General features: G+C 43.6%; 2 protein-coding genes across 2 annotated transcripts; both read right to left on the minus strand.

The window, feature by feature from the left end:
• Positions 1–120: 120 nt before the first annotated feature.
• Positions 121–11731, minus strand: LOC119404446 (neprilysin-1). The gene is made up of 8 exons (XM_037670939.2): positions 11675–11731; positions 9785–9836; positions 9513–9580; positions 7922–8052; positions 5575–5640; positions 4391–4492; positions 1472–1548; positions 121–263 (listed from the first exon to the last, which is right to left on the minus strand). Exons 1-8 carry the CDS (start codon positions 11676–11678, stop codon positions 152–154), a joined length of 612 nt encoding a protein of 203 aa, XP_037526867.2. The 5' UTR covers positions 11679–11731; the 3' UTR covers positions 121–151.
• Positions 11680–24043, minus strand: LOC125759896 (endothelin-converting enzyme 1-like). Its single transcript, XM_049419332.1, has 9 exons — positions 23852–24043; positions 18714–18911; positions 16296–16382; positions 15966–16099; positions 15665–15890; positions 12995–13093; positions 12189–12266; positions 11985–12101; positions 11680–11733 (listed from the first exon to the last, which is right to left on the minus strand). The coding sequence occupies exons 3-9, from the start codon at positions 16380–16382 to the stop codon at positions 11680–11682; spliced, it is 795 nt and encodes a 264-aa protein (XP_049275289.1). The 5' UTR covers positions 18714–18911; positions 23852–24043.
• Positions 24044–24186: the final 143 nt, after the last annotated feature.

Consider the following 24186-nt stretch of genomic DNA (forward strand, 5'->3'; position numbering starts at 1 on the left):
TCGCGTTTGATGAGGCATCTAAGGTTTTCGCCTTGTAAACGTGGGGATGTTGCCCCGACACGTCGGCCACCGTCGCGTTTCACTACGCCGCAAACACTCCAGAGATTACGAAAGTGCCGATTGGAAAAAATATACCTTTATTATAGCTAAGTCACCATAGCACGCAAGTCTCGTTGCTTTTCGGCTTGAAGGTCATTTTTTTGGTTTTGTTGCAACGAAATATCGTAGTGAATGAAAGCATGTTCCTTAAAGAGACGTTTATTCTGTAAAAATGAAAGAAGTGAGAAAACAGGGAAGAAGAGGCGATATGTACATCAGTGTAACATCAGTGTAAGACATTGCGATATCTGTGCTAGCGTTATTGTCGTTCAGTAGACACGATTAAGTTTGCTTGGGCCCGCCCTTTTAGTCATTCTTTTCAGTAGTGAACACCAATAATCATGTCTGTCATGCATTTCAGAGTCCGTTCTTATTCTGGAAACAATGCTACTGCGCGTTACTATAAAAAGCGGCAGCTGCGTGACCGCCAACGAGTGTATACGTTAGCTGTAAAAATAAGCTGTGACATTCAAATTGCACCACAACTGAAGCACCTCACAAAGTTTACAACGACGCGACAATGAAATCATGTTCTGGCACGCATTTATGTTCCTAGATTCATAATATCTATAGGCAATAGTGTGTTTCGAAGCAGCTAATACAATCTTAATCTCCTCGTTCATTTGGTGTTCCTTATCTCTTATCATTGGAGTTCTCTTTATTTGATAACTGCCTCATAACTCTATAGTCTTCTCTCTTCCACGTGTTTATCAAGGTTAAATATTCTTTTTAAATTCCGTACCATTACCACATTTCTACAATTTTCCTATCGTTGGTCCCTATCGTTGCTTAGATGCTACTGGCGAGCTAGTTGGTTGTAGTGCGTGATCTTGAGAACGGTAGCGCGAAATTTAGGAAACACGAGCAAACAAACAATGATACACAAAACACAGACGCTTACGTGTGTTTATACACACAACATAGCGCCTGTGTTTTTGTATAATTGTTTCTTCGTCAGGGTTCCTTGAATCTTGCTCTGCTGTTCTCAAGACCCTATTCTTGGCTAGTTCCCCTGAGTGAACAGGTGGCACTGCTTTCGAGTTCATTATCATCATCATTGTCTGGCTTAGCTTTAGAACCGGATAATTGCGGCAGATCTCACGAAAAGACCGCGTTAATCAGTTCTGTAGTCGGTAAAGTGAAGCGCCAAGTGCGTGAAATCAAGCGGCAACTGCACGAATGTTTTATCGGTAAAGCTCTTCAAGGCATGTTCCCAGCACGAACGTTACAAACGCGTAAATTAAAAATGTATCTTTTTTAAAGTTGCACACATATTTCGATGAATGCTTAGTTTGAGAAGCTTTGTTTTCAATGGGCTGTCAGGAAACGAACGTTGACTCAGTACAAACAAAGAGCAGGAAAAAAATGTCACCTCTGTCTGCGGGGGCTGTGGGGGTCGTATTCGATTTGCAGACGCAGGGCATCTGGACGACTGCTTCCGCACCATAACTGCGAGAAGAATGAAATAGTAAAAATAAACGTTGAAACAGTTAGAAAATCTGTCGCACCATATGTTTATAGGGAGGTAAGCACGCGATTAGAGAGCGAGATATCGTTTGAATCGTGATACGTTTCGCTTACGCTGTCGAATCCATTTATTTGCATTCTCCGTATATATCTGGCTGTCTTTTTAGTTTACTACAGTTATCTGCACATAAGCAACGACCGAAAGCTCGGAAGAAGCAGCAAGCACGCAATAACGCGAAACTCGTTTACGGATTAATTTTGTTATCGCCCCCTTTTACTTCAATTGTTTCTTGTAACCTGTATAGCTGAAGAAAGAATATGTTGGAGGCAACCCTAACCCTTGACTTGGGTATCTGGTTGTGGCACTGGCACGTAGGCGTCCGTGTGGCGTGGTGTATTCCTCGTGCAAGGGGGTTTATTGACGACGTCTGGTAGCAGGCAGACCGCAGGTCCAGCGAGAAACAAGCAGGATCCGCAACCACAGCTCGCGATCAGCGCTCGCGCCTTTGCACCAAGAGATGATCCCACTGGTGAATGCCTCGCTCTTTCACCGCTACAATACCCCGGCGATGAAGAGGAGCCATCCTGGCGACTCAAGGTGACGAGAGGACAGGAGGGCCGTAACAGGGCTTGAGGCGACTGACGTGGACCGTCTCACGACCAAGACGGCGCTTGTCCGTGGACGGCTGGACCGACTCAATCACATAGGTGATAGGAGAGGGGCACTGGATGACGCGGTAAGGGCCGGTATACTTCGGTGCAAACTTGGGAGTCAGGCCAGGAGAGTGAAAAGGCAGTCGAAGCCACACGAGAGAGCCGACGGGGAAAGTGTCCGAGGCCACATCACGGTCATGGCGATCTTTTTGGAGGGCTTGATTATCCGCCGTGAATGAGCATGCGAGCTGACGACACTCTTCAGCATATTCGGCCATTTCGGAAACTGGGCTGAATTCTGAGACATCGGGATTGTACGGCAGTATTGTGTCAAGGGTGCTGTATGGCTCGCGGCCATACGAAAGAAAGAATGGGGAAAAGCCTGTTGTGGATTGCGTCGCAGTATTGTATGCGTACGTCACGAAAGGGAGAATGACATCCCAATTGGAGTGGTCCGAATCAATATACATAGTAATCATGTCTCCCAGTGTGCGGTTGAAACGTTCCGTTAGGCCGTTCGTCTGAGGGTGGTAGGCCGTTGATGTGCGGTGCACTGTACGGCATGAGTGAAGAAGCTGTTGGAGAACTTCCGACAAAAACACGCAACCTCTGTCACTCAGTAGCTCCCGTGGTGCCCCATGACGAAGGACGAACCGATGCAAGATGAAGGTGGCAACGTCACGAGCACCAGCCGAAGGTAGCGCTGCCGTTTCGGCGTATCTTGTCAGATGGTCGGCAGCTACAACCACCCATCAATTACCAGCAACAGAGCACGGAAGTGGGCCGTATAGGTCAATCCCAACACGGTCAAATGGGCGTGCAGGACATGGTAGAGGCTGCAGTTGACCGGGTGAATGAGGAAATGTCTTACGCTGTTGACACATGGAACATGAGCGAATGTATTTTCGCACAAATGTGTACATACCTTTTGTTTCGTCGCGCTGCCGAAGGGGATCTCGGAGGCCACGTACAATGTAAACCGTCTCAGAGGCCACGCTCACAAGTAAACAGTCTGCTCTTTGAATGAACTCATTCAGTTAAGTTTAAGTAATTATCGTGGCAGTTTAATTGGCCCTTATCCTAAGTAAACTTACGTTCCGATATCATACGTATCCACTATAACTCTTAGCTCGGACGAAAACCATCGATTTCGTACCAGTTTTATTTTGTACAAGACTTATTTTTCTGAATATTTGGAAAACCGAAAGTAAATGCTCGACCGGAAGTAGATGGAAGAGAAATAAGAGTAACCCAATCGGTGCTCGTGCCACTAAAAAGTGATAGCGACCAGACACGGTTGTAAACTTTAAAAATATTAAAATTTATGATAGTTTTCTTCGTACCAAGATATGCGTTTGGTGTGTAGGCAATTACAATAGAGTAATCCAGATGCTGCCCCTTAATCTGAACCTTCCACGTTTAATCAGACGAGTTTCCGTACTCTCCGCGTGGCCAGCCGTTGTACAGTTGAGTATAAGTCGACAAGTTATGACGTCACATGAGGGACAGGAATGTTACTATGGTCTGAAATTGACAAAGGAAATCAAGGCGAGGACAAACGTTAGACCAGATGGAGAAGGCCACAGGACAAGCGGTCTAAAATAAGTGGTTCTACTTCAATTTTTGGATATAGCCGTCTTCGAGTTTATGAAAAACGTTGTTTAATAAAAAGTCCGCTTGCAATAACGTTATCTGCCTCTTGTCTTGTGGCAAGTATTTTGTACAAGACGAATACCTTACTTTTGTGATCCTTAGCGTGACAAGAAAAGTGGCTCAGAAGGAATCCTAGCGTGTATGCAGTTTGTATATTCGCAGCTTTCAAAACTGGCTGAAAGATCGCTACAATCAAACTGCATGGCTTTACGCGCCAATACCATGCAATATGCCATTGATGCATACCGTAAAGTGAGGACTCCGGAATAGTTTTGATCAGGTAATGCTCTTTCACGCACACTCACGTGTAACCACTCGAACGTTTTTGTATTTGGCCACGGCGGGAATCGAACCGGTGTCATCGTGCTTAGTAAGGCAATCCATGAAGCAAACGCTACGTGTTATCCTAAATTCTCACTGTCGCTTAGTTTTGTACCTAAAGTTATTCCCGTCTTGATGTTTTTCTATGCCCTGTAGTTGCTGTAGGCTATGCAGAAATGAAGTACGGAGGGCTTACGTAAGCATTGGAGATGAAGAAGAGGTGCTTCGATGTGTAGTTTTCTAGTCCCGGAAGGCGAACGTCCGGCGTTTCGAACGCTTTCAGTTGTTGGTCAAGCGTCTGAAAAAGAGCGCACTACTTTCACAACCGCTTTTCAACATTGTCATCAGCTCAGATGCTCACTCAGGGAAGAGCGAAAGCCCTTCCCACTTCCAGAGCTTTGCAATCACCGCTGTGTTGTGTGAAACAAAAATTATCCCGTTTTCTTAAAACGTTCAAGACCACTTCACGTAATTCAGTCGGGTGTCACCGATTACCGGATTTCGCCGCTTTCAGTGCCTCCAATTTCAGTACAATTCACTCGCACTTTCTTTTGTCATTGTTTGGACATGTCTTGACTTTCTCGAACAATACAACCATCAAGTGATTATTTAGGCGTCTCAGTAGTTATAGTCTTACATCACTTGCGAATAGATTAGGCATTTGTCACCTAATAAACGGATTCAAGTGAGCACTAAAACAGTCCTTTTGTATTCTACTTTTTGCAATGGCTCATGTAAGCTTCCTGAAAGGAGAGTATTTGAGTATTTGTAAAAAGACTATTTCTAGAGGCAGCGCTCTGACGAGTAGATTCATCTTCTCTGTGGCGGCGAACACCCCTCAGAAAAGTTTCCTTATGAAAACGTTTACTCCAACGGAGTCTTAATCAGCTGCTCTTGAACATTTTAATTTACCCTCTTCTTCCCATTCTCTTTCTTAGCGTTTTAGCAGCTTAACAGGGGCGTAGCCAGGGGGTGGGGGAGTGGGGGGCAAGCATTTTCAATTTTGCATGTGTAGATATACACTTACACATACAAACGCACGCATGAACATACATAAGGTATCGTTGAACCGTCTCCGAAAAAAATGTATGGCTATGGCCCTGCTGCCTAATTCGACTGAGTGTTATACCCACCAGTTTTCGAAAGCTTCAACACAACTGCGCTCTTAATCGTGCCTTTAACTGAGCTTTCGTGCTAGATTAAAGCTGGTTTGAAACTCAATACCATTCAGGCTTTCAGCGGCATCAGTTTTTAAGAAAGCTCAAGGACGACAATTGCGTTGATACACGCATTGTATGTTTGTTTTTACGCCGAAATCTTGGAGTGATACTTTTCCTTGAACCCTGCGAATCCACAGACTACTTTGTAACAAATACACACCCTGAATGCCATTCGGAGTCCCCCGTTGTCGGCAATGTTTTCGCCCAACGTATTCACGCCGTTCAACTGGAAGGGAAAACATAAATGCTGATTTATATTTAGAAAAAAATTCCGGCAGATCCCACACACTGTGGGAATCGATTTCACGCGAAGCAGTAAGCGAGCAGCTGCCTATGCTGGTTTTTTTCAGTTTCAGCCAAGCGATCCAAACGAAGTGGATCGACGTCTTTGCTTAAATTTAGCAGTTGTGCGCCTAACGTGGGCTTGCCAGGCACGTCAACTACACTGGCGTGGTAAGCGGTAGCTCATGGCCCGCCGTAACGTCGGCCTTCACGTTAGAGCAGAGATGTAAGTTTTATGGCTAAGAACTGCACTTAACAGAATGGACAGCCGGGCTAGTTGATCTTGATTCATAACACATTGAATTGTACAGCGCAGAGTACAAGACGAAAGATGAAGTCCGTGTGTGCTTCTCCGTCTTTCGTCTTGTATCCTGCGCTGTACAATTCATTTAGTTACGAAAGAAGTACACGCTACGGTCCAATGATGTACATGCTGCAAATAGCTGTCGTCGGCGTATTGGAGGAAGGTTTGACAATAGCTTGCGTAGTCAACGTTTCTGGGATTGTTATAAAAGCTTATAGCCAACACTACAACCACAGGTGACTTTGCCCCGGCATGACGCTTGTGTGTGGTCTTTTTGCTAAGTTTGCAGCAATGGCTTCGCCCTGTGGCAGAGTACTTGAGTGCCACACGAAATGCGCTGGTTCGATTCCTGCTAGAGCTGTAATTTTTATTCATTGTTTCCATCGGGACTTTTCGCTCATCGACAAAGCCGTCAACGCCAGCACCGCACTTTCTGTGACACGAGCTCATTAACGCTTTCGCGTTAAGATCTTGATTCTCGCGGTGCCTGGGTTGATATATACTGCGAATCACCTGTGGTGCATACCCATATACCACCATGGGGCGGGTTATGCGGGTATGTGTCACAAATGACTGCTGGAAAGCGTTACATGGCGTTCGCTGGAGGCAAGTCATGGTATTCATGTCATGACCTGTGAATCGTATTCGTGACACACTCATGTACTTCTACGCTAATTTTGGTGAAAACCAAGAAGCCGACCACAAGAGCGTCCAAACATAGATAGATAGATAGATAGATAGATAGATAGATAGATAGATAGATAGATAGATAGATAGATAGATAGATAGATAGATAGATAGATAGATAGATAGATAGATAGATAGATAGATAGATAGTAGATAGATAGATAGATAGATAGATAGATAGATAGATAGATAGATAGATAGATAGATAGATAGATAGATAGATAGATAGATAGATAGATAGATAGATAGATAGATAGATAGATAGATAGATAGATAGATAGATAGATAGATAGATAGATAGATAGATAGATAGATAGATAGATAGATAGATAGATAGATAGATAGATAGATAGATAGACAGATAGATAGATAGATAGATACGCTCAAAGTCGCAGAAGTTCGCTAAGAAATGCTTCGCATTTAAAAACAAATATCGCCTGTTCCACTAAGCATTGCGAGAAATTTATGGATTGCGTTAAAGACGACGCAATTTATTCGGTCCCATTGTCGTGCGATCGTGTGTACATTGGCCAGACTGGCCGTTTTGTTAACCAAAGGTTGAAGGAGCACAAATACAATGTGACAAAAGTAATTTCAGGGCACCTTGCTATTCACTGTCAAAAATGCAGCTGTTTTCAGATGTTTGAAAAAAACGAGTATTCACAACAAGGCTAATGATAGATTGACAGGGGAAGTTATTGAAGCCTGTGAAATAGAAAAAAAATGAATGATAAGTGTGTCAGCACGCCATCTTTGTTACTGTCCGACAAGGAAATGGCATTTCTCGATCCGTCACCCTAGTTTGGTGGCAAAAGGTTGTGACTGCGGCAAAACATGCGCGTTTGGGTCCTTGTTCTGCATCTTTCTTGCTTTGTTTTCACCTGCTCGCGTATGTATATATATCCGCCACTATGAAAATAAACATTTCCAGTTGAAAGCAGCGCTGTGTGTGTGTGTGCGTGCTCTACTCTGTCCGCGTTCAATCGCGCTGTTCAAACTTAGCTGTGTGGTGAGTAGTGGAATTTGCCAAATTTCTGTGGCACGTGCGCGCTATAGGAGTTTTGGGTTTACGTCACGAAATTTTTCAACCAATGAGACGTATACACCTTCGCTGTAAAAAAAAAACATTCTTGGACAACCCTCTGGCTAGCGTGTGAGAATGTTTGTCAGGTTTAGTACAAGAGCTTGAACATTCGAAGTGGTGGTTTTTGGCTAGCTCCCATTGAGTACGCACCGTTCTGTTGGCCAGTTCACTAAAGACGGCGCTGTATTGGTTTATGAAGCACTTTGACTTGGCGTCGAACTTCTTTTGCGTCGAATTGCTCCACCAGTTTCTGAGCCGCCCATCCTCATCGAACTGCTTGCCTGTAAAATTGTATTTTAAAATTTTAAACCCCAGCACAGGAAGTCGATTCAAGCATCTCTTAAATGCCTACATTACACAATTTGGAGAGTGATGTCTAAACAACACTGGATTCTTTTAATAAAGAATGTTCGATAAAAATTAAACACGATAAGTCTCGTGCTGCCATGCATCCCCGGGATATACAGCACAGAAAAAGAACTATATCCATCACCGCAGATACGATGATTGGCCTGAAGGCAGTTAAGGCCCTGGTAAGCCGACTCATGTAATGTGGCGTTTGTAGCCAGACAATGTTGCCCGCGTCTCCATGTCTGCTTAGAGTAAACAAAAAAAAAAAAAGATTCACCGCGTAATATATGCATAACTGATCGTCAATTTGTGTGTTTCTCCAAAGCCCATACACCTGCTAATGTGACAGCACGTGATACTCATATGTTTCATAATAAAAGAAATGTTAGTTGTTGCAACACACTAACTAGCAGATGCGAACCCGGGCAGGAACACATGGAGGGTGTCATGAAATGTCAAGGTAGGAAAATAACGGACGCCGTCGATCTCTGCTAGACTGAACTATCCTTGCAAGCATAGATTCGGTTAGCGTACGATGTTTTTAAAATAGCCAGTGCGATATACTTCAAAGCTGCATAGGAAAGGCTAGCCATGCTTTACTTAATTCCTACAGCGGCTCCACTTTAGTCAAACATCAGTTTCTTCATTGTAACAGATCCAGTGAACACAGCGTGACGAGGTCGTGGTAGGCCCACCCGCTATTGTTGCTATTTCACACTCCCAAACAACCTGACGTTAAGCTGATTCCGACATTTGCTAGGATCTACAAGTTTTCCTTGCTCGTTCTTTTCCTTACATATAGATGTTCCGGGTTGCTGCGCAGCTTCGATGGATGACATTTTATTCATTAATTCATAAACACGTACTTCTACCTTTCTCTCAAACGTCGCTTTACGCACATCTGTTTTTAAGGCAAGTCTTTTCTGCATTTTTTATTTCGCATGCTGGCTGCTACCTTGACCCATTCGCGCAATGAAAACCAGTACCTAATCAGCATAAATAATGGCAGAAGAATTAAGCAGGCCATGCAAACGATAACTGTAGTTACCACGCAAACACACCCTCGTCATCATGTCGTCGTTGTCATTCTGTTATCGCGAGCCATGTTTTCTTGTGTAAGCGTTTACGATGCTATAACAAGGTGAAACACGCGCCCTCGATGTTGAGCATGTTAACGAGACTGAACAGCGAGTGACGCGCTACCTACTGAGTAATTTTTGAGTGTCGTAACGGTAGTTCGTATTCGCTTGGCTCAGGTTGTTCTTCACACCTGTTCATGAAATTCCCAATTTCAAGCACCGTTTCCTCGCCGTTTCTCGAATAAATCGGGCGTACGACGTACGTGCCTGCAAATGATCACTAAAGAATTCAATCCCCTTCAAAAACTCACCTGTGTTGTCAAATCCGTGTATCATTTCGTGTCCGATCACTGTGCCAATCGCTCCATAGTTGACAGACCTGCCGGAGAAATTAGATTTAGGAATGACCTTAACATTTAAACGGGCATCACTAACATGAATGACGATACAATTTTATTGATAGAGAGAGAGAGAGAGAGACAGAAGCCATAAGGGAAAATGCAAGGGACTAATCAGCCAGGCTATGCCACTAGGCTACCCCGTACTGATGGACAAGTTGAACGAGCAGACAGGCTCTACGTACGGGGGTAGTCCGTGCTGGTAAAAAGAGTCTCGAAGTATCCCGGCCGGAAACACTGAAAGAAGGTTACCATGTTAAAATGACGCACAATGCAATTGCCCAGAGGGTCCACGTGTAGTCGATAAATCGCGCGTCAAATCAAAGCATGCTCTTAATGAATACTTGTTCTGATTACATTCATTCATTCATTCATTCATTCATTCTCTTTATTTTCCAGAATAAAACGAAAACATTACATTCTGGATGGTCTCCTGGGCTAAAAGCTGTAATGAAACAGCTTGACTAGGGCCCAGAAGACCAATTACATGGCAACAAGTGACAGGTGAAAATATTTGCACCAAATGTACAAGATATATCACACATGGTACAAAAAAAAATATTTACATAAACAAAGCATATAACAATACCCGTGTAAGCGTAGCAGGGAATGATTTTTGAATAAACACATTTCTAACAACAAACAACACTAACAGAATACTCAAATTTATTTACAGAAAAGAAATTGTAATACTACAAGTACAAGGAAAAAAAAACGGCAATAGTACACCTGTAATTCTGGCAGTAAACTACACGAAACAATAATATCAACACAATATAATAATAGAAAAGCATGGTAGCTAATCATATACAACAATATACAGTGAAATGTAGTACAACACTAAGAAATAATTGAAATGTATGAATACATTAGTAATTCAGAAATATTTCACGTAATGTATTTAGCGCAGGTTTATGTAAATGTTTATGCTTATTAAGAATACATGCGACTCACCAACTGATGCGCGTGTGACCGCGTGACTGTTTCTCATCGCAGTAGGAGGGAGCAATACTCGTGCACGGAGCGTTTGCACATTAGTGTCCGTTTCTTTAACTTTCATAAAATAAAGCACGGGAAGCTTGCGTGTAGAGTAGAGGGGGCGCGTGCGTGTGTAGCACTAAAGCCCTTCAGGGTGTTCTTAATGAAAGAAGGAAATTTCGAGGACTCGTTTATTTGTTTGACACAACCTCAATGAAAACCAACAGATTATGAGGCCAGGGAAGGTATAGGTGACATTAATTGTACTGTTTTAGGTGTATTGTAGTGATTATGGCAAAAATGTGAAGAAATTAAAGGGGACGAAAGGACTACTTGCCGCCGGCAGGGACCGAACTTGCAACCTTCCGATTACGCGTCCGATGCTCTTAAGAAATGAGATATGGCGGCGATCGTGCTCTCGTCCGCTTTTCCTTGTATTTCTGTGCGTGCAAAGCTGGGAGGTTAGTCAGTGCCCCTCGTAACCATGATGGCTACGAGCGGCGGTTTTCATTCATGGTGTTGTTGTTGCTCATAGGTATAGGTTGTTTCATTGCCACGCTGTCTCATTAGAATGAAGTCGCTAATAATTTTATTCACTTCGTAGCACACCCCGTTATAAAAGATGTATTTGCTTAGCACTAGAGTTTCGACAAGCACTATTTCTAGACATCCGTCCACCCACGCAAACTGCTCTGACTGAGGTAGAGTGGCAGTCACTATAACGCTGTACTGTTAGGCAGTTACTTGTGGAAAACTATTGTGTCAAATATTTCTGGCACAGACATCTTGAAACTAGTGCTTATAATGTAGTATTTTTTTTCTTTTGTGTATATAACGTCCCTACTGCCAGTGTCCTCCAGAAGCGTTGAAGCACTGTGCTTCTGCTAAGGTTTGATTAGGTGCTCTGAAGCGTCTCTATATTTCTAATTACTCACTACTTCTCTATTGTGTAACTAAATATTTTGTGCGTGAAATAAACCTCATCAGGTCGTTCGTGTCGACAGGGTAACTCTGTTATCCGTTCCTGAGTAGTAAATTTTGGCATAATACAGCAATATAAATATTTAAAAGCTGACAGCTGATCTAAATTTATTTACCCATTTCATTCGTCGTAGGGCTGTAGAAGGCGTTTACCACTGCAGGTGCGGTGAGCCAGCTGTAAAAACAATGTTACGAAGTTTAAACAACACAGAGTAAAAATTTTACACTTGAATTCTTGTATATTACGAGGTGATTTGCATTCAGAAATTGTTCTCATTCTGATAACAATTGATTGCATTTGGATGGTTACGATACTGTTTAAATCTTCCAACACCAAGAATTCAGAAAGCCTGCCCATAAGTGTGTACGCTGTGAGTGTAAAGCTACAGCAACGAAATTATTTCCGAAGAATGCATTCAAAAATACGTGCCTGTTCTGCCTGTCTGGCTTCCTCCTAAGTAAGAGCAGCGTCCCAATGGCAGCATTTTCTTGAAAGAATAATACAATTTTAAAGAATGGTGTGCTTATGTTGAACGGCTGAACCTTTAACGAAGAAAAGAAAGTTAGGTTCTTATAGCATTGAATTATCAGCCATGCCACCTTGGTAATTGACCTTTAATGTTTACTTACGTATTGAAACTTGCTTTCCATAATGGTGTCATTCAGAATCCACGGTGGAAATCCGATCTTGTTTGTCATTTTCTCCAACTGAGTTAAAAGAAGAACATAGCAGTATGGTAACCTATATTTTTTTTACCTATAGGCTTTCTCAGAAAAGAGGCTACTCGCTGTTTATCATATTCGTGCGACTGTGGTGTAGAAAATACATTCAGGATGCATTCACGCAGGTTTTTTTAGAGTCAAGGTGTCTGACCAACGCAATCGCGCACCAGCCTGCTGGTTTCGAACGAACCATTAAGGATCTGAGCGGGTGATGATCATGGTCAAGCAAGGTTTCGCTGTTACGGATGGGTAGAGACAACGTCGAATCCAACATAACAATTGTCTATTTATTTATTTATTTATTCACAAAACCCCCACAAGCTCCAGCAGGAGTATTGTGTGAGGGGGGGATTATACAGTGTATAAGATCACATAAGTGAAGCATTAAAACGATACATGTTATGCTACATAAAGCTATGAAACAACGTTATATAATTGTTAGCGAGAGCAAGCGTGACATACCACTAATAAACAAAAATGCAGAGATACTCATTTGTAAGGATACATCACTTCATATCACATCACATCATATGCTAGAGGTTAACCAGATAACTCGTTCAACAAGAACAATTTATTCAAGTGACTTCTTTATAAACTGCAACAACATATGCAACAGAGCAGTGCGATTCATGCAGTTTTTGAGAGAGTGAATGACGGCCATTAATGGCAACTGCTGAGATAACGCGATCCACTAATCGACTGTAATGCGGTACCTTCTTGAGCGCTGTTTCATTTGTGTCGCCGGTCATCCACGGTCTCGAAGAAAGTGACTTTTTGAAGGTCGTTGTTATATTTTTTATCATCGCTTCCACCTGAGATGAAGCGAAAAGAAAGAGGAATGACGAAAAACGTTATATCAATTCTAGAGTGTAGAAACTGGCTAATCACCGCTAGAAGGCGGCACATCAATTAGTTTTGCTCTATCATATCGTGATCGAATAACTGCGCAAATTTTCTGCACAACACAGGCGTTACTTGACTTCGTTTTACAAGATGAACAAGATCCGAGGCTTTTCGGTGATATGATAGGGTTGTTCAAAATCAGAATAATAATTCAGGTACTCGCCAACGTGTTCTGTGTATCGCTGCATCTGGAAATGTCCACACCCACCGGGTTTCCCCCTATTTCTCCACCCTAAAGGCTAATTCACACCGGCGACTAGCAATGGTCGCGCGACCATTTGCGACTGGAAGTCAAAAAGCGACTCAAAGCGACCGATGTTCACACCTGCGTGCGACTTATAACCGTCGCCATATAGAATTCACGTCTGCTCGTATACAGCTCGCATTGCCGTTGCCCCGTAAAATAGGCTGATGTCCTGTTCCTGCTCATCTGATTGGTTCAGAGGTTTGCGACTGCAGTCGCGCGACTGAAAAATCGAGCAGCGAGCGACTGAGCCAAAGCAGTCGCTTTGCGACCAAAACGGCCATTTGCGACCATTTGCGACCAGTCGCTTTGCGACTAACTTAGTCGCGCGACCGGTGCTAGTCGCCGGTGTGAACCAGCCTTAACATTCCTCCTGGGAGACTGCGCTGACCATCTCGGAGCCGCAGGAGCAGCGTCGGCTGATCCAGCTGGCACGTGGAGTGGCTCGAGCCAATGGGTCCGTGAACTAAGGGCTCCACGCTACGAGGAAGATCGCTCACCCTTCTAACAATAAAGTTGTTTTTCTCTCTCTCTCTCTTTGTGTCCTGTATTTACTGGAGTCCTAATCTCGCGTGCGTTACTGCAGTTTTGTCTTTTCCTACTTTTCGGGCCCATGTGGTAGTACGTTCGGCCAACTAACCCTGCCAACTAAACATTCTGTCATCGCATTTGTATATATTAGTATCAGGTTCACGTGCGCATTTTATATTTATTTAGATTCTTTCTTTTTTTCGCTATTTTTATCTTCTCTGGAATCTTTTAAACACATTTCCTGATCACTATACAGATTTGCATGCCAGTGGTTACGCACGCTGCCGCAACAACCTGTTTTTTTGTGTAAAAAGTCAGTCTCTCTCTATGTAACATTTACAGGACAAAGGGACCTCTGAGGATGTCTTAGGGCTAAAGCATAAGGTCCCAGTAGTGCACCTTGTGAAATTTTCGTTTCTATGATGCGATATAGCGTAGTTCATCACGCAACAAAAAACAGCAAAAGACGCCAATACAATAATAAATAATTGCACTTGTCGCAAAACAACACCGGTAAATCTCATACGATAATAAACAATTATGCATTATCATGCGGTGAGAATTCTGACAGTAGTTTTATAGCGTTATATAGAATTATCAACTGTTACTATAAATCGTCAAAGCTCATACTTCAATCAGCTCTTCCTTTTTGCGTTCTCATGTAAAAAGTAGGCAACACTTTCTGACCTTTCTGAAGTCGTGATGCTCTATCGCATACTTATCGTTGTCCATCATACTCTTCTCGTTCGATGGTATGTGTATTTGTTTGCGGCTTGCGTCGTCTAACAAAAAAACAGTCACAGTTTCGCCGCAACGGCGTACGCAATGAATGCGATAGCAAGAAAAGCGGCCCGTGATGGACGCGCTGCTAGGCTGCAGAAACATCACGGGCCCCGGCAGCAACTACCACGCGAGCAGACAGCGGAAGGGCAAGGTTCTCCCTGCGCAAATGTTAGACGAAGCGAGCGAGCTGGCCGACGCCTTTAAGTGCGCCCGTTGCGCTCCTCGCGCCATCTCGCTGGTAATGAAAAAGCGCTTATAAACGCCTGCCGTCTCTGAGTACCGCGGTAAAGGGTGTGTATATAACGCTCGCCGTTAGCTACCTGAAGCATCTGCGTTTTGTGGCGTAGTGGTTAGCGCCACGCGCTGCGGAGCGAGAGTTCCCTGGTTCGATTCTGCGCTTCGGAAGCGTTTTTCTGAATTATTTTTCTTTGGACTTTATATGGATATATTTATTGGACTATATATATATATATATATATATATATATATATATATATATATATATATATATATATATATATATACGTACTTGTACATATACGGTACATGACGACGGCGGCAAAAACCAGCCGAGACTGTCCATATAATTGCTATCGCAATAATAATATGCATAGACCCCTTACGCAAACAGCCACTCCCGTTCAGACTCTACAAATGCGTCTGAGGCGAATGAGAGCTACGGCGGAAAACAGAGGATAACGTCGCCGACCCTGGCCATCTTATAACCATTTTCCTCCATGATGCAGCGCTGCCGTTACAGTATTGAGGAACACGCTACTACAAGTGTTACAAAGTAAGTCCTTTAGCAAGCACGCCCCTGAGCACATTCCCGCAGAGGGCATCCTTTAGCAATTTCGCACATTATATAACTACATTTTCAGGGTTTCTGCAGTTTAGAGCTACGTATGGATACCGCACTCACGTCGTTTTTCGCTGAAACGTTGAAGTTCTTCTCGACATACATTCGGCCGATCACGAAAGGCATCGCGCCCGTGACTTTTCCAAGACAATACTGCCAATGCGGTGTTTGCTTTTGCACGCCCTGCGCGATTTGTAGTAGATGCTGCCAAGCAGTTGCGAATCTCTGCGACGTCAGCAGTAGAAGCTGGAAGATGCGTCTCCAACCGGCGAGGTTATACATGTCCGTTCTGCAGAGATGAATTATTCGTTTCGATAAGCAGCGTGACTGGCATGCTCAAACGTATTACATGAGAAGTACTTACAGGTCGTATATGCAACCAAAAAAATCGTTGGCCTTCTTGAAGTAGGACATCCCGAATATTGCGACTTCCTCTGTCTCGTTCAGCGTTATGTTCACCAGCGAAAACGTACGGTTTAAGCATGGCAAAACTGGTATCTAAAAAAAAAATAGAAACATTATTTCTTGTCCACTGACAAAGGAAAAAAAAAGAGACTGTGGTATAGAAGGATTTATGTTCAAATGAGTTTCTCTGTACTGTCATACAAGAGCTCTAAAAATAGTAATGGAAAAAAACATGGCTGTAAAAAGAGCGCACATTTTTTCTAATATTTAGAACAGAGAACCATCTTACGTTCGGCACTTCTTTCATCAGGTCACCGATGGTGGTTTTTTGGTAAAGCGCATTGATGTCTCGTCTTTCATCCGGGTTCGCTGTCATCTAGAGAAAAAAAAAGTTGACTGGTATCGGATGCTTCCGTCTTAAAAATATGATTATCGCTACAGTACAATTTGACGAAAAGGGAAGCTAGCGATCTTTATTACTAATTACTACATGACATCTACCATTAATGATTGTATACGTTTCAGCCCTTTTTATGCCACCTATGCTGGGGATACAGATACGACTCTCTGCAAAACTTTTTGTGTGTGGCTTCTGAGAAGAGAGACATCCATGGGAACTCGGAGAAAATGCAACAGCGGCGAGATATCAGTCTTTGTTAGGGTGGATGACTGGGTGTGTTGTTTTAGCATGATTCGAGGTGCAATGCGCGAGGAGGACGACGGAAAAGGAGAGATACATGTGTATTTCGCCTTGTCTTTGCTTCCTCGAAGAAGACAAGGCCACTTGTCGAAACTTTGGCTCCAGTGACACACTCTCTGTTCAAGGATTTTTAATCTAGCTTTAAACTATGTAATTTCTGTTCTGGTTGAGGTTTGTGTGACCTCGACTACCCTATTTCAATAAGTTCTGCAGCGAAAAAAGAAAAAAAACGTGGTTAGCCAAGATAAAAGATGAACAAGTAAAAAAAGCATATAGCAAACTGAAATATGTTAAAAACTAACACGGTAATGTACTGTTCGCGTGCACGAGTTCACATTGCAATAAAGCGTTCACACGCACACGTTTGTAATTCTGCCCACAGTCTACAGGACCAGCACATCATTCCGTAGATAGCAACACGTAGCTGTTCATCACAAGCGCTTATCTAGTCCAGTGTGCACTAAGAAGTCTTTCAGGAAAATGTTCGCCTTTTGCTTTCAGAGATGCTTTTAAGGCCATGGTTACAGTGATTTTTGTAATGTGAGAGGACGTCTGCCCAAACTTGCAAGTTTCTTCTCTAATTTTCTCCCCTTTCATTGGCGTACATTACGGATTCCAAGAGGATGTGCCGAACATTGTCATATCCATGACCACAGCAGCATTCCGGTGAGCTAAATCGCTGTATATCGTGCAGGAAACTGTTTGTATACGCTACTTCCTGTCGAAGTCTGAAGTAACGTCTCTATGTGTCGTAGGAGGTCTGGCGCTATTAAGAATGTTCTTTGTGCATTGCCGTCATAAAGTAATGATTGCTTTGATTTAGTGCTACGAAGTCATCTCTTCATAGCTCCTTGCATTATAATATTTCGGATACCGTCCTAGACATAGGGATTGCGCAGTGCCGTACTTCATTCAAGGCTTCTTTAACTTCATTACTGTAGACGATTTTCCGCAGCGGTGTACGGGCGCTGCCATGTTTGATCACGTGATCGTAGCTGGCCTTCCCCCAACCATTTGCCCCAGCAAACGCATTGGGCCAGCGAAGCGGCCGTGGCCGTACCACACAAGCTGGTTGCAGCAGGGTGTAAGCAAGTCACATGCTTGCGCAGCAAAGCGTAGTTCTACATGTAATCGCCTCAAAGTTATGCGATATGTTTAGTCTACTTCGCATTTATGATGTATGCTTTTAATTGTTGTATTAGCAACCGCCAGTATTGGGGTAACAAGCCAACATGGCAGCACCCATGCAGAAGCGACAGCCCGCTTCGATCCAAACTCGCGCTTGCTACTCGCCCACTGTCCTCACAGCAATAAATAAATGGCAAAATCGGCCATCGCTTTGTGTCAGCTCACGCTGCAGAAAAAGCGTCATGTATGCTTTGTCTTTATTGTTGTGATCAGCTATGTTTATTTAGCCATGCCTGCTAAGCCTTCTCTCCGACAATATGAGAATGAATCTTGGAAACACTGCAAAACAACGACGAGTACATTGCTCTGGAAGCTTCAGGACGCGAATATAAAGCAAATAAATGCGTAGGTTTTGAACTTACGGGCCACACAGCGCAGGGCGACGAAGTGATAAATTCGAGGCGGAAGGAAACTGCATTCACAGGTGCCGCCATGTTTACTTTTCCGGCACTGCCGTCTGCTCGCTTTTACTCGCGTGCGCGCAGACGCTATAACGCCGAGCAGACGACGCGACGCGGATGGATACATATTGAGCAGCGCTGCATGGGGATGGCCATGGAGACGGCAACGGTGCGGTAGCGACATCTAGTTTTGATTGAACAAACCAGCTGCGGAAAATCGTCTATAACGTGCATCGTCAAGGGGTTTTGGCGCTCCGACTAAGATTGTTTTCGCCTACAGTTATACGCTATTATTGTAATGTAGAAAAAAAAGTTGAACGAAAAGGTATTCTTGAATGTGATACTGCATAGGTTTAATGCGCTGAGTGACACAAAACAGTAATACAGATAAATGATAAGCAATATCGTGTGTGCTTACCGAAGCAAGGCGGGCTTCAAACACGAAGATTCTTTCAGCGATAATCCAAGCGTCGTATACAGTAGCATTTGGATTCAGAACAACTACAGCTGTGGCAATAAGCAACAAGTATGCATGCACAATGCGTTTGTTGAAATCTGTAGCACTTGGGTATAGAAGCTGCTCTCTGCCCAAAAGAGGTAATGGCAGTTCATCTAACTGCAAAAAAAAAAAAAGAAAAAGAAGAAAGATGTTACAATAGCATGAATGTGGAGATAGTTTGCACGTTGAGAAAATTCTTGAGCTTGCCGACGTTTTAAAGGGGTACTGACACCTTTTTTTCGAAGGCGAGTTTACACTGCCATACATATCTCCTATATGCAGAGACGGTTCTGAGCAAGTGTGAAGCTCAGCAAATGCTGATAAGATATTTTAATTTGATATTAAGTTAATTTTTTCCATGGCGCACCTACTGACATCGACACTAGCTTGACGTCAGGCTACAGTGCAAATTCTGGTGACTTAACGCAGCAGTCTGGCTTGTTGTGATGAGGTCAGGTACCGAAACTTCCAAGATGGCCGCTTGTACGTCATCAAAACTTCCAAAATGGCTGCTGTGGAAACGTCACTCCATATTGTGCGAGCACGTGACGAGAAGCTCATACCGTGTTGTGACGTCAGGGTACAGTAGGAACCGAAACTAGCTTTTAAAAACATATTGTAATTACTTTTTCAGGGCGCACTCGCGCTTAACACTACCTTTTCTAGGCTCTTGAGGACTTGACCTTTCATTTGACGCAAAAAAACTACAACTGAAAATATTCGTGTCAGTACCCCTTTAAAGGCGTTATAAGCAAATTCTGCTGCAACAGTTACTTCTTGTGAAGCATGGATCGTCGTGTAGACGTTTGTGACGCGTGTGCAGCTTTACGGGCGACGCGATAAGGTATAAAGGACCCGTTAAATGACGCCCCAAATGTATCACGTTACAGATGGCAAAGTTAATCCTATCCTCTTCACTCTGTATGAGTTTGTGACGTTTTCTAAGTTAAAAAAAAAATGTTAAGATGTCTCCTCCACGTTTTAGTAGATTTAAACAGTAGCCGCCTTTTCTCTTAGCAATGCATAAATGATGTACGCGTTATAATCAAGCTGAAATAACTAGAATTCGTTCATTTCGTCTTCTCCAACAAACACCGCGCACGTTAATGCGTCGCGTGCCAAGCAATCCCATAACACCGCACCGCTGCGCCTTAAGTGAAGCAAGGTCACTGAAGAGACTAAAAAGACAAGCAAGGTGCAGTTTCGAAACGGGCAAATTTCGTGTGACCAGGTGCGGTTGTTTTTATTTGACCGCATGCAAAGCGCGGGCTTAGCAGTATCTCACCACATTTTCCTACTGTGTATTGTTGCTTTTTTTCGAGCCGGTTTTGAATTATATGTGAGTGCTTTGTTCGGCCATTTAAGGCGCGCTTCTGAAGGAGACGCACATTACATGTGCGAAAAAATGGCATCGTCTGCGAAGTTAATGATAGAAAAGCCAAATTGTTACGCTTCGAAATCAGTCACATTAGGGTTCGAGTTTTCTTGTGACAATTTGATCACACACCAATAAGAACGTGAACCACATGCGCCTAATAATGCCATCTATGAGCCATACCAACTGTATAATGTATTCATGGGGATTAACAACCCAACACTTTGCCGATTTAAAGTTTAATGCATTTCTGCATGCTTCACAATTAAACATCGAGCTGGTGAAACGAGCCATGTACAAATAAAGCACATAATGGAAATGTTATTTAATTACTGTTGAACTGTGCTTACCGTATAAAATAACTAGGAACCAAAATAAACGCGATGCGACGTATAAAACTTAACATCTTGGACACAGAACTCTACGATTAACAAAAAATTAAGGCGGCTTCGCACCAGTGTTGCCAAGCCTGAAGGAAGTGCGGAGCTGGGCAGCCTTTTTTGTTTCTCTTCGGTTTTCTCTTTCTTTCCTCCTTTCTTTCTTTCTTTTGCTCTTCTTCCTGTCTTCTTTTCTCTCTTTATTTGCATTTACTTCTTCCTCTCTCCTTTTCTATTTCTTTCTCTTTCTCGCTCTTTGTATTTTAGGGGCGAAGCACCTTAGAGTCCCGGCGTGCATCGTCGTGTCCTGTCGTGGCGGTCCATTTGCTTGAGCGCAAGCGAGGGCGCCACCGCCTCAGCGCTCGCTGTGTGGCGAGAGAGAGCGAACGGCGCACGTTGACTATGGAAACGCTCTTTCTGCGATGAATGCTGAACTACCAGCTCGCAAGGAACGAGAACGCGCCCTCGCCCGCGAGAGACAGCGCCGACGCAGGCAGTGTCTCCTAGCGAGTGTCTTGATTGAAAAAAAAAAATCACAGCATATCCACTGAGTGAATGACGATGAGTGGGCGAAGCTGCGGAGGTTCATCGGTAAACCGTGAATCTTCCGTGAATTCTGCCCAGTACATCATCACCGACGTGAGATCGGGCGCGTTTATACTAAAGGTTCGATGAGTTATGACGACTTGCAGCTCACTTTAATTTTACATGTACGCTGTGAATTTTCATTGTTTAGAAAACCATTGCTTTAGAAAACATCTGGCGTCTTTCGTTGGTTTATTTCATCAATCAACGGCGTTTTGAACAAAATTTTTATTGTTTAATCACGCACAGGAGAAATCTCACCAGGCACTACCTTGGAGGTAAACAATGGCTGCTAATGGGAATGAGAGACAGAAGAAGTCGGCTTTTAGCTAACACTTACACTTCTACTAACGTTTCCTACTGGAACATGCCAATGGCTGCTAATGGGGAATGAGAGACAGAAGAATTCGGCTTTTAGTTAACGCGCACGCTGCGAATTTTTTATTGTTCATCAACGCACAGGAAAAATCTCCCACCGGCACCACCTTGGAGGTCAAGATCTGGTACTAGCGTTACGACTGGTTACGCACTACTACAAGGGACGAACGGGTGCCGCCTTAAGGAGCTTCGCCCCTTAAAAAAAACCGAGTGCTCGCGCTGCACAACCGTCCACCGGCCACCGCGTATATGTAGACACTGGGTTTTGACCAGCAATGTAGTACCGGTGGGGGATGTCTCTTGTGCGTAGTTAAACAATAAAGGTTCGCAGCTGCACGTTAACTAAAAAGCGGACTGCGGGTATCTATGTCTAATCTCTCTTCTATCTCTCATTGCCCATTAGTAGTGATTCTGCTGTGGGAAACACCGGCGCATACTGCATGCTTCGCCCCTCCACAGGTTTCACGTTAGTGGAGGTGACACACCCTTCCCTACATGCTTCGCCCCTCCCCAATTTCTTTTCTGTCCTGTGCTTTCTGTGTCTTCGTCTTCTTCTTTCAGGGCTGCATCAAACATGTTAACGTTCGAGCTAACTACAACTTTCCATCATTTTTTCTTCCTGTCTTTCCCTTTCTCTCTCTCTCTATTTTTTGCTTGCTTTTTTTTCTATTTTTATATGTGGTTCTGCCTGCGTTACGCCAAGCGACGACAGCATACGACAGCCCGGGCCCCTAAAGTGCTCCTCACTTATCATCATCACGGCGCTCGAAGAACGAGAGGAAGAAGACTTAAGTCTCCTTGGCGCGAGCGCGCGTTCAATATGCTGTAGTTGGTTATGCTATTCTTGGTTTTGCGTGCGTTGCGCCAAGCTACGATAGCATACGATAACATCATACGACAGCATACGACAGGTCGGGCCCCCAAATGTACTCCGTACTTAAAGGGACTGTCTACCGCTCGGAAAATTTTTTCTGGTTGTGGTGAAAATGAGAAGATCGTTCGTCACATCGGCGGCAACGAGCATGATTTTGCCCTATAAGAAAGGAATTATATTTTTAACTTGATGTTGAAAATCATGAAAGAATGACCGCTAGCGTCACCCAACAGCGATGTGGTTCAATCTAGTGGTAGGACAAGAAATAATTGCAGGTAGACTCATTTTGCTTAAAAACAAACCTGTATAACGTGAAATTGTGTTTTACGCACTTGAGGCCGCTTTCGGTTGCGTGAGAGAGTAATTTTTTGCTTTTTTTTTCTCACGCATCCAAAAAGGCGCCTGGTGATACTGCCTGCGGCGCCGTCTTCGATTTCGTCTGCTTCAACTCATGCGCTATGCCATGCGGCCTTCCGCGCTGGTCGCACTGTGCCGCGGTATTGTTAGGATATCTCACATGGGCTGCGCTCTAAAGGCGTGCATTTATTGTCTCTTTTGATGAATCAACTTGGTTTGAATTGCGGCAGCAGTGCTAAAATAAACGCATAGACTTCGATTACAGCAAAACAAGTGTTATGTAATCGTATAATAAGGCTTCATGTAATCGCTAGCGCGCTGGACACGACTGTTACATTCATTACATTACTGTTCCGCGAAAATAAAGTAATCCTACAGAAATCACATGTGCTTTCAGTTTTAATTTTTACCGGCACATCGTCATCGCGTCGACCAACCAGTGGTGTGGGCATGTTTCACCGCCAATGGAAGAAGACCGAACGCAGATCGAAAAATTCTATTTTAAAAATTTCTTCTCACTTTCCAGAGAAACCGCTGCAAGGGTGGACACTTCAGGCGGTACGCTTTCTATTGCGGTACAAAACAGAAAAGCGATGATGGACTGGTAGACAGTCCTTTAAAAAAAGGAAGGAATTTGCAGGCACCGGGGTGGGCATATTCGTACTGTTTTCGACAGGCAAGCGTAGCTATATGCACTGAGGGCATGCATTTTCAGTTTATTTAGCAAATATATTATGCAACTTCGAGCTGCTCTGCCTAAATGTCCTTTTTTTTCTAGGCAATTTGAGCCTCTTATATGCTCACCCGAAAAGTGGTAACCGGTATGTCATTAAGAAATGAACTTCCGTTGCAATCGTCATTAAGAAATGAAGTTCCGTGTAATTAAGAAAACCGTTGTAGTCTTCGAAGTCCACTTAATTACTTTTTGAGAAAACATTTGTGAAATGAACTTGCTATAAGTGTTGTCAGAATAGGGATCACTGCCGCATACTTATGTAAGTCGAATGTGACTGCGAACCAACTTTACCACCTCTGCTTTTGGCTGTAGGCTGTTGCCGGCGCAGCTGTGCGTCGAAAGATTAGAGCCTTAGATCTCGTCTGATACACGCACCTGTATGATGAAACGGTTTGTGTCGTTAAGATCTTGACCGACATCAACGGCAAAAAATGGCCACAGAGACGTTGCCCTCGAGTAGCTCCGCGTAGTTTATATAAGGAAGTTCCGTCGGTCTCATGACAGGCCATACTGGAAATCCCCACTCACGAAGAATGTCTTTAACCATAGGGATGAGTTGCTCTTCCTGATAATCTGCAACAGCATGCGACGTAAGAAGTAGAGCAAACAAGTTGATGGCAAAGCAAGCTGAGTAGAAAAAGCAATGAAAACATTCAGCCTAGCAGGTAATTCAAATGTTAAAAGACGACATTCCAAGGAAATTTTCATGA

This window comes from Rhipicephalus sanguineus, chromosome 9 (genome assembly GCF_013339695.2).
Source record: "Rhipicephalus sanguineus isolate Rsan-2018 chromosome 9, BIME_Rsan_1.4, whole genome shotgun sequence".
Classification (NCBI taxonomy): domain Eukaryota; kingdom Metazoa; phylum Arthropoda; class Arachnida; order Ixodida; family Ixodidae; genus Rhipicephalus; species Rhipicephalus sanguineus.

Excerpts from the sequence above, each read along its gene's own strand:
- LOC125759896 (XM_049419332.1), bottom strand. The coding sequence starts at position 16,382 with ATGACAGCGAACCCGGATGAAAGACGAGACATCAATGCGCTTTACCAA. Across the intron at positions 15,891-15,965 it reads TTTGGTTGCATATACGACCT|AACGGACATGTATAACCTCG; the intron begins GTAAGTACTTCT and ends TCATCTCTGCAG. Across the intron at positions 12,267-12,994 it reads ATGAAACAGCGCTCAAGAAG|TTGGAGAAAATGACAAACAA; the intron begins GTACCGCATTAC and ends CTTTTAACTCAG.
- LOC119404446 (XM_037670939.2), bottom strand. Across the intron at positions 9,581-9,784 it reads TACCAGCACGGACTACCCCC|GTCTGTCAACTATGGAGCGA; the intron begins GTACGTAGAGCC and ends TTTCTCCGGCAG. Across the intron at positions 8,053-9,512 it reads ACACGGATTTGACAACACAG|GCAAGCAGTTCGATGAGGAT; the intron begins GTGAGTTTTTGA and ends ACAATTTTACAG.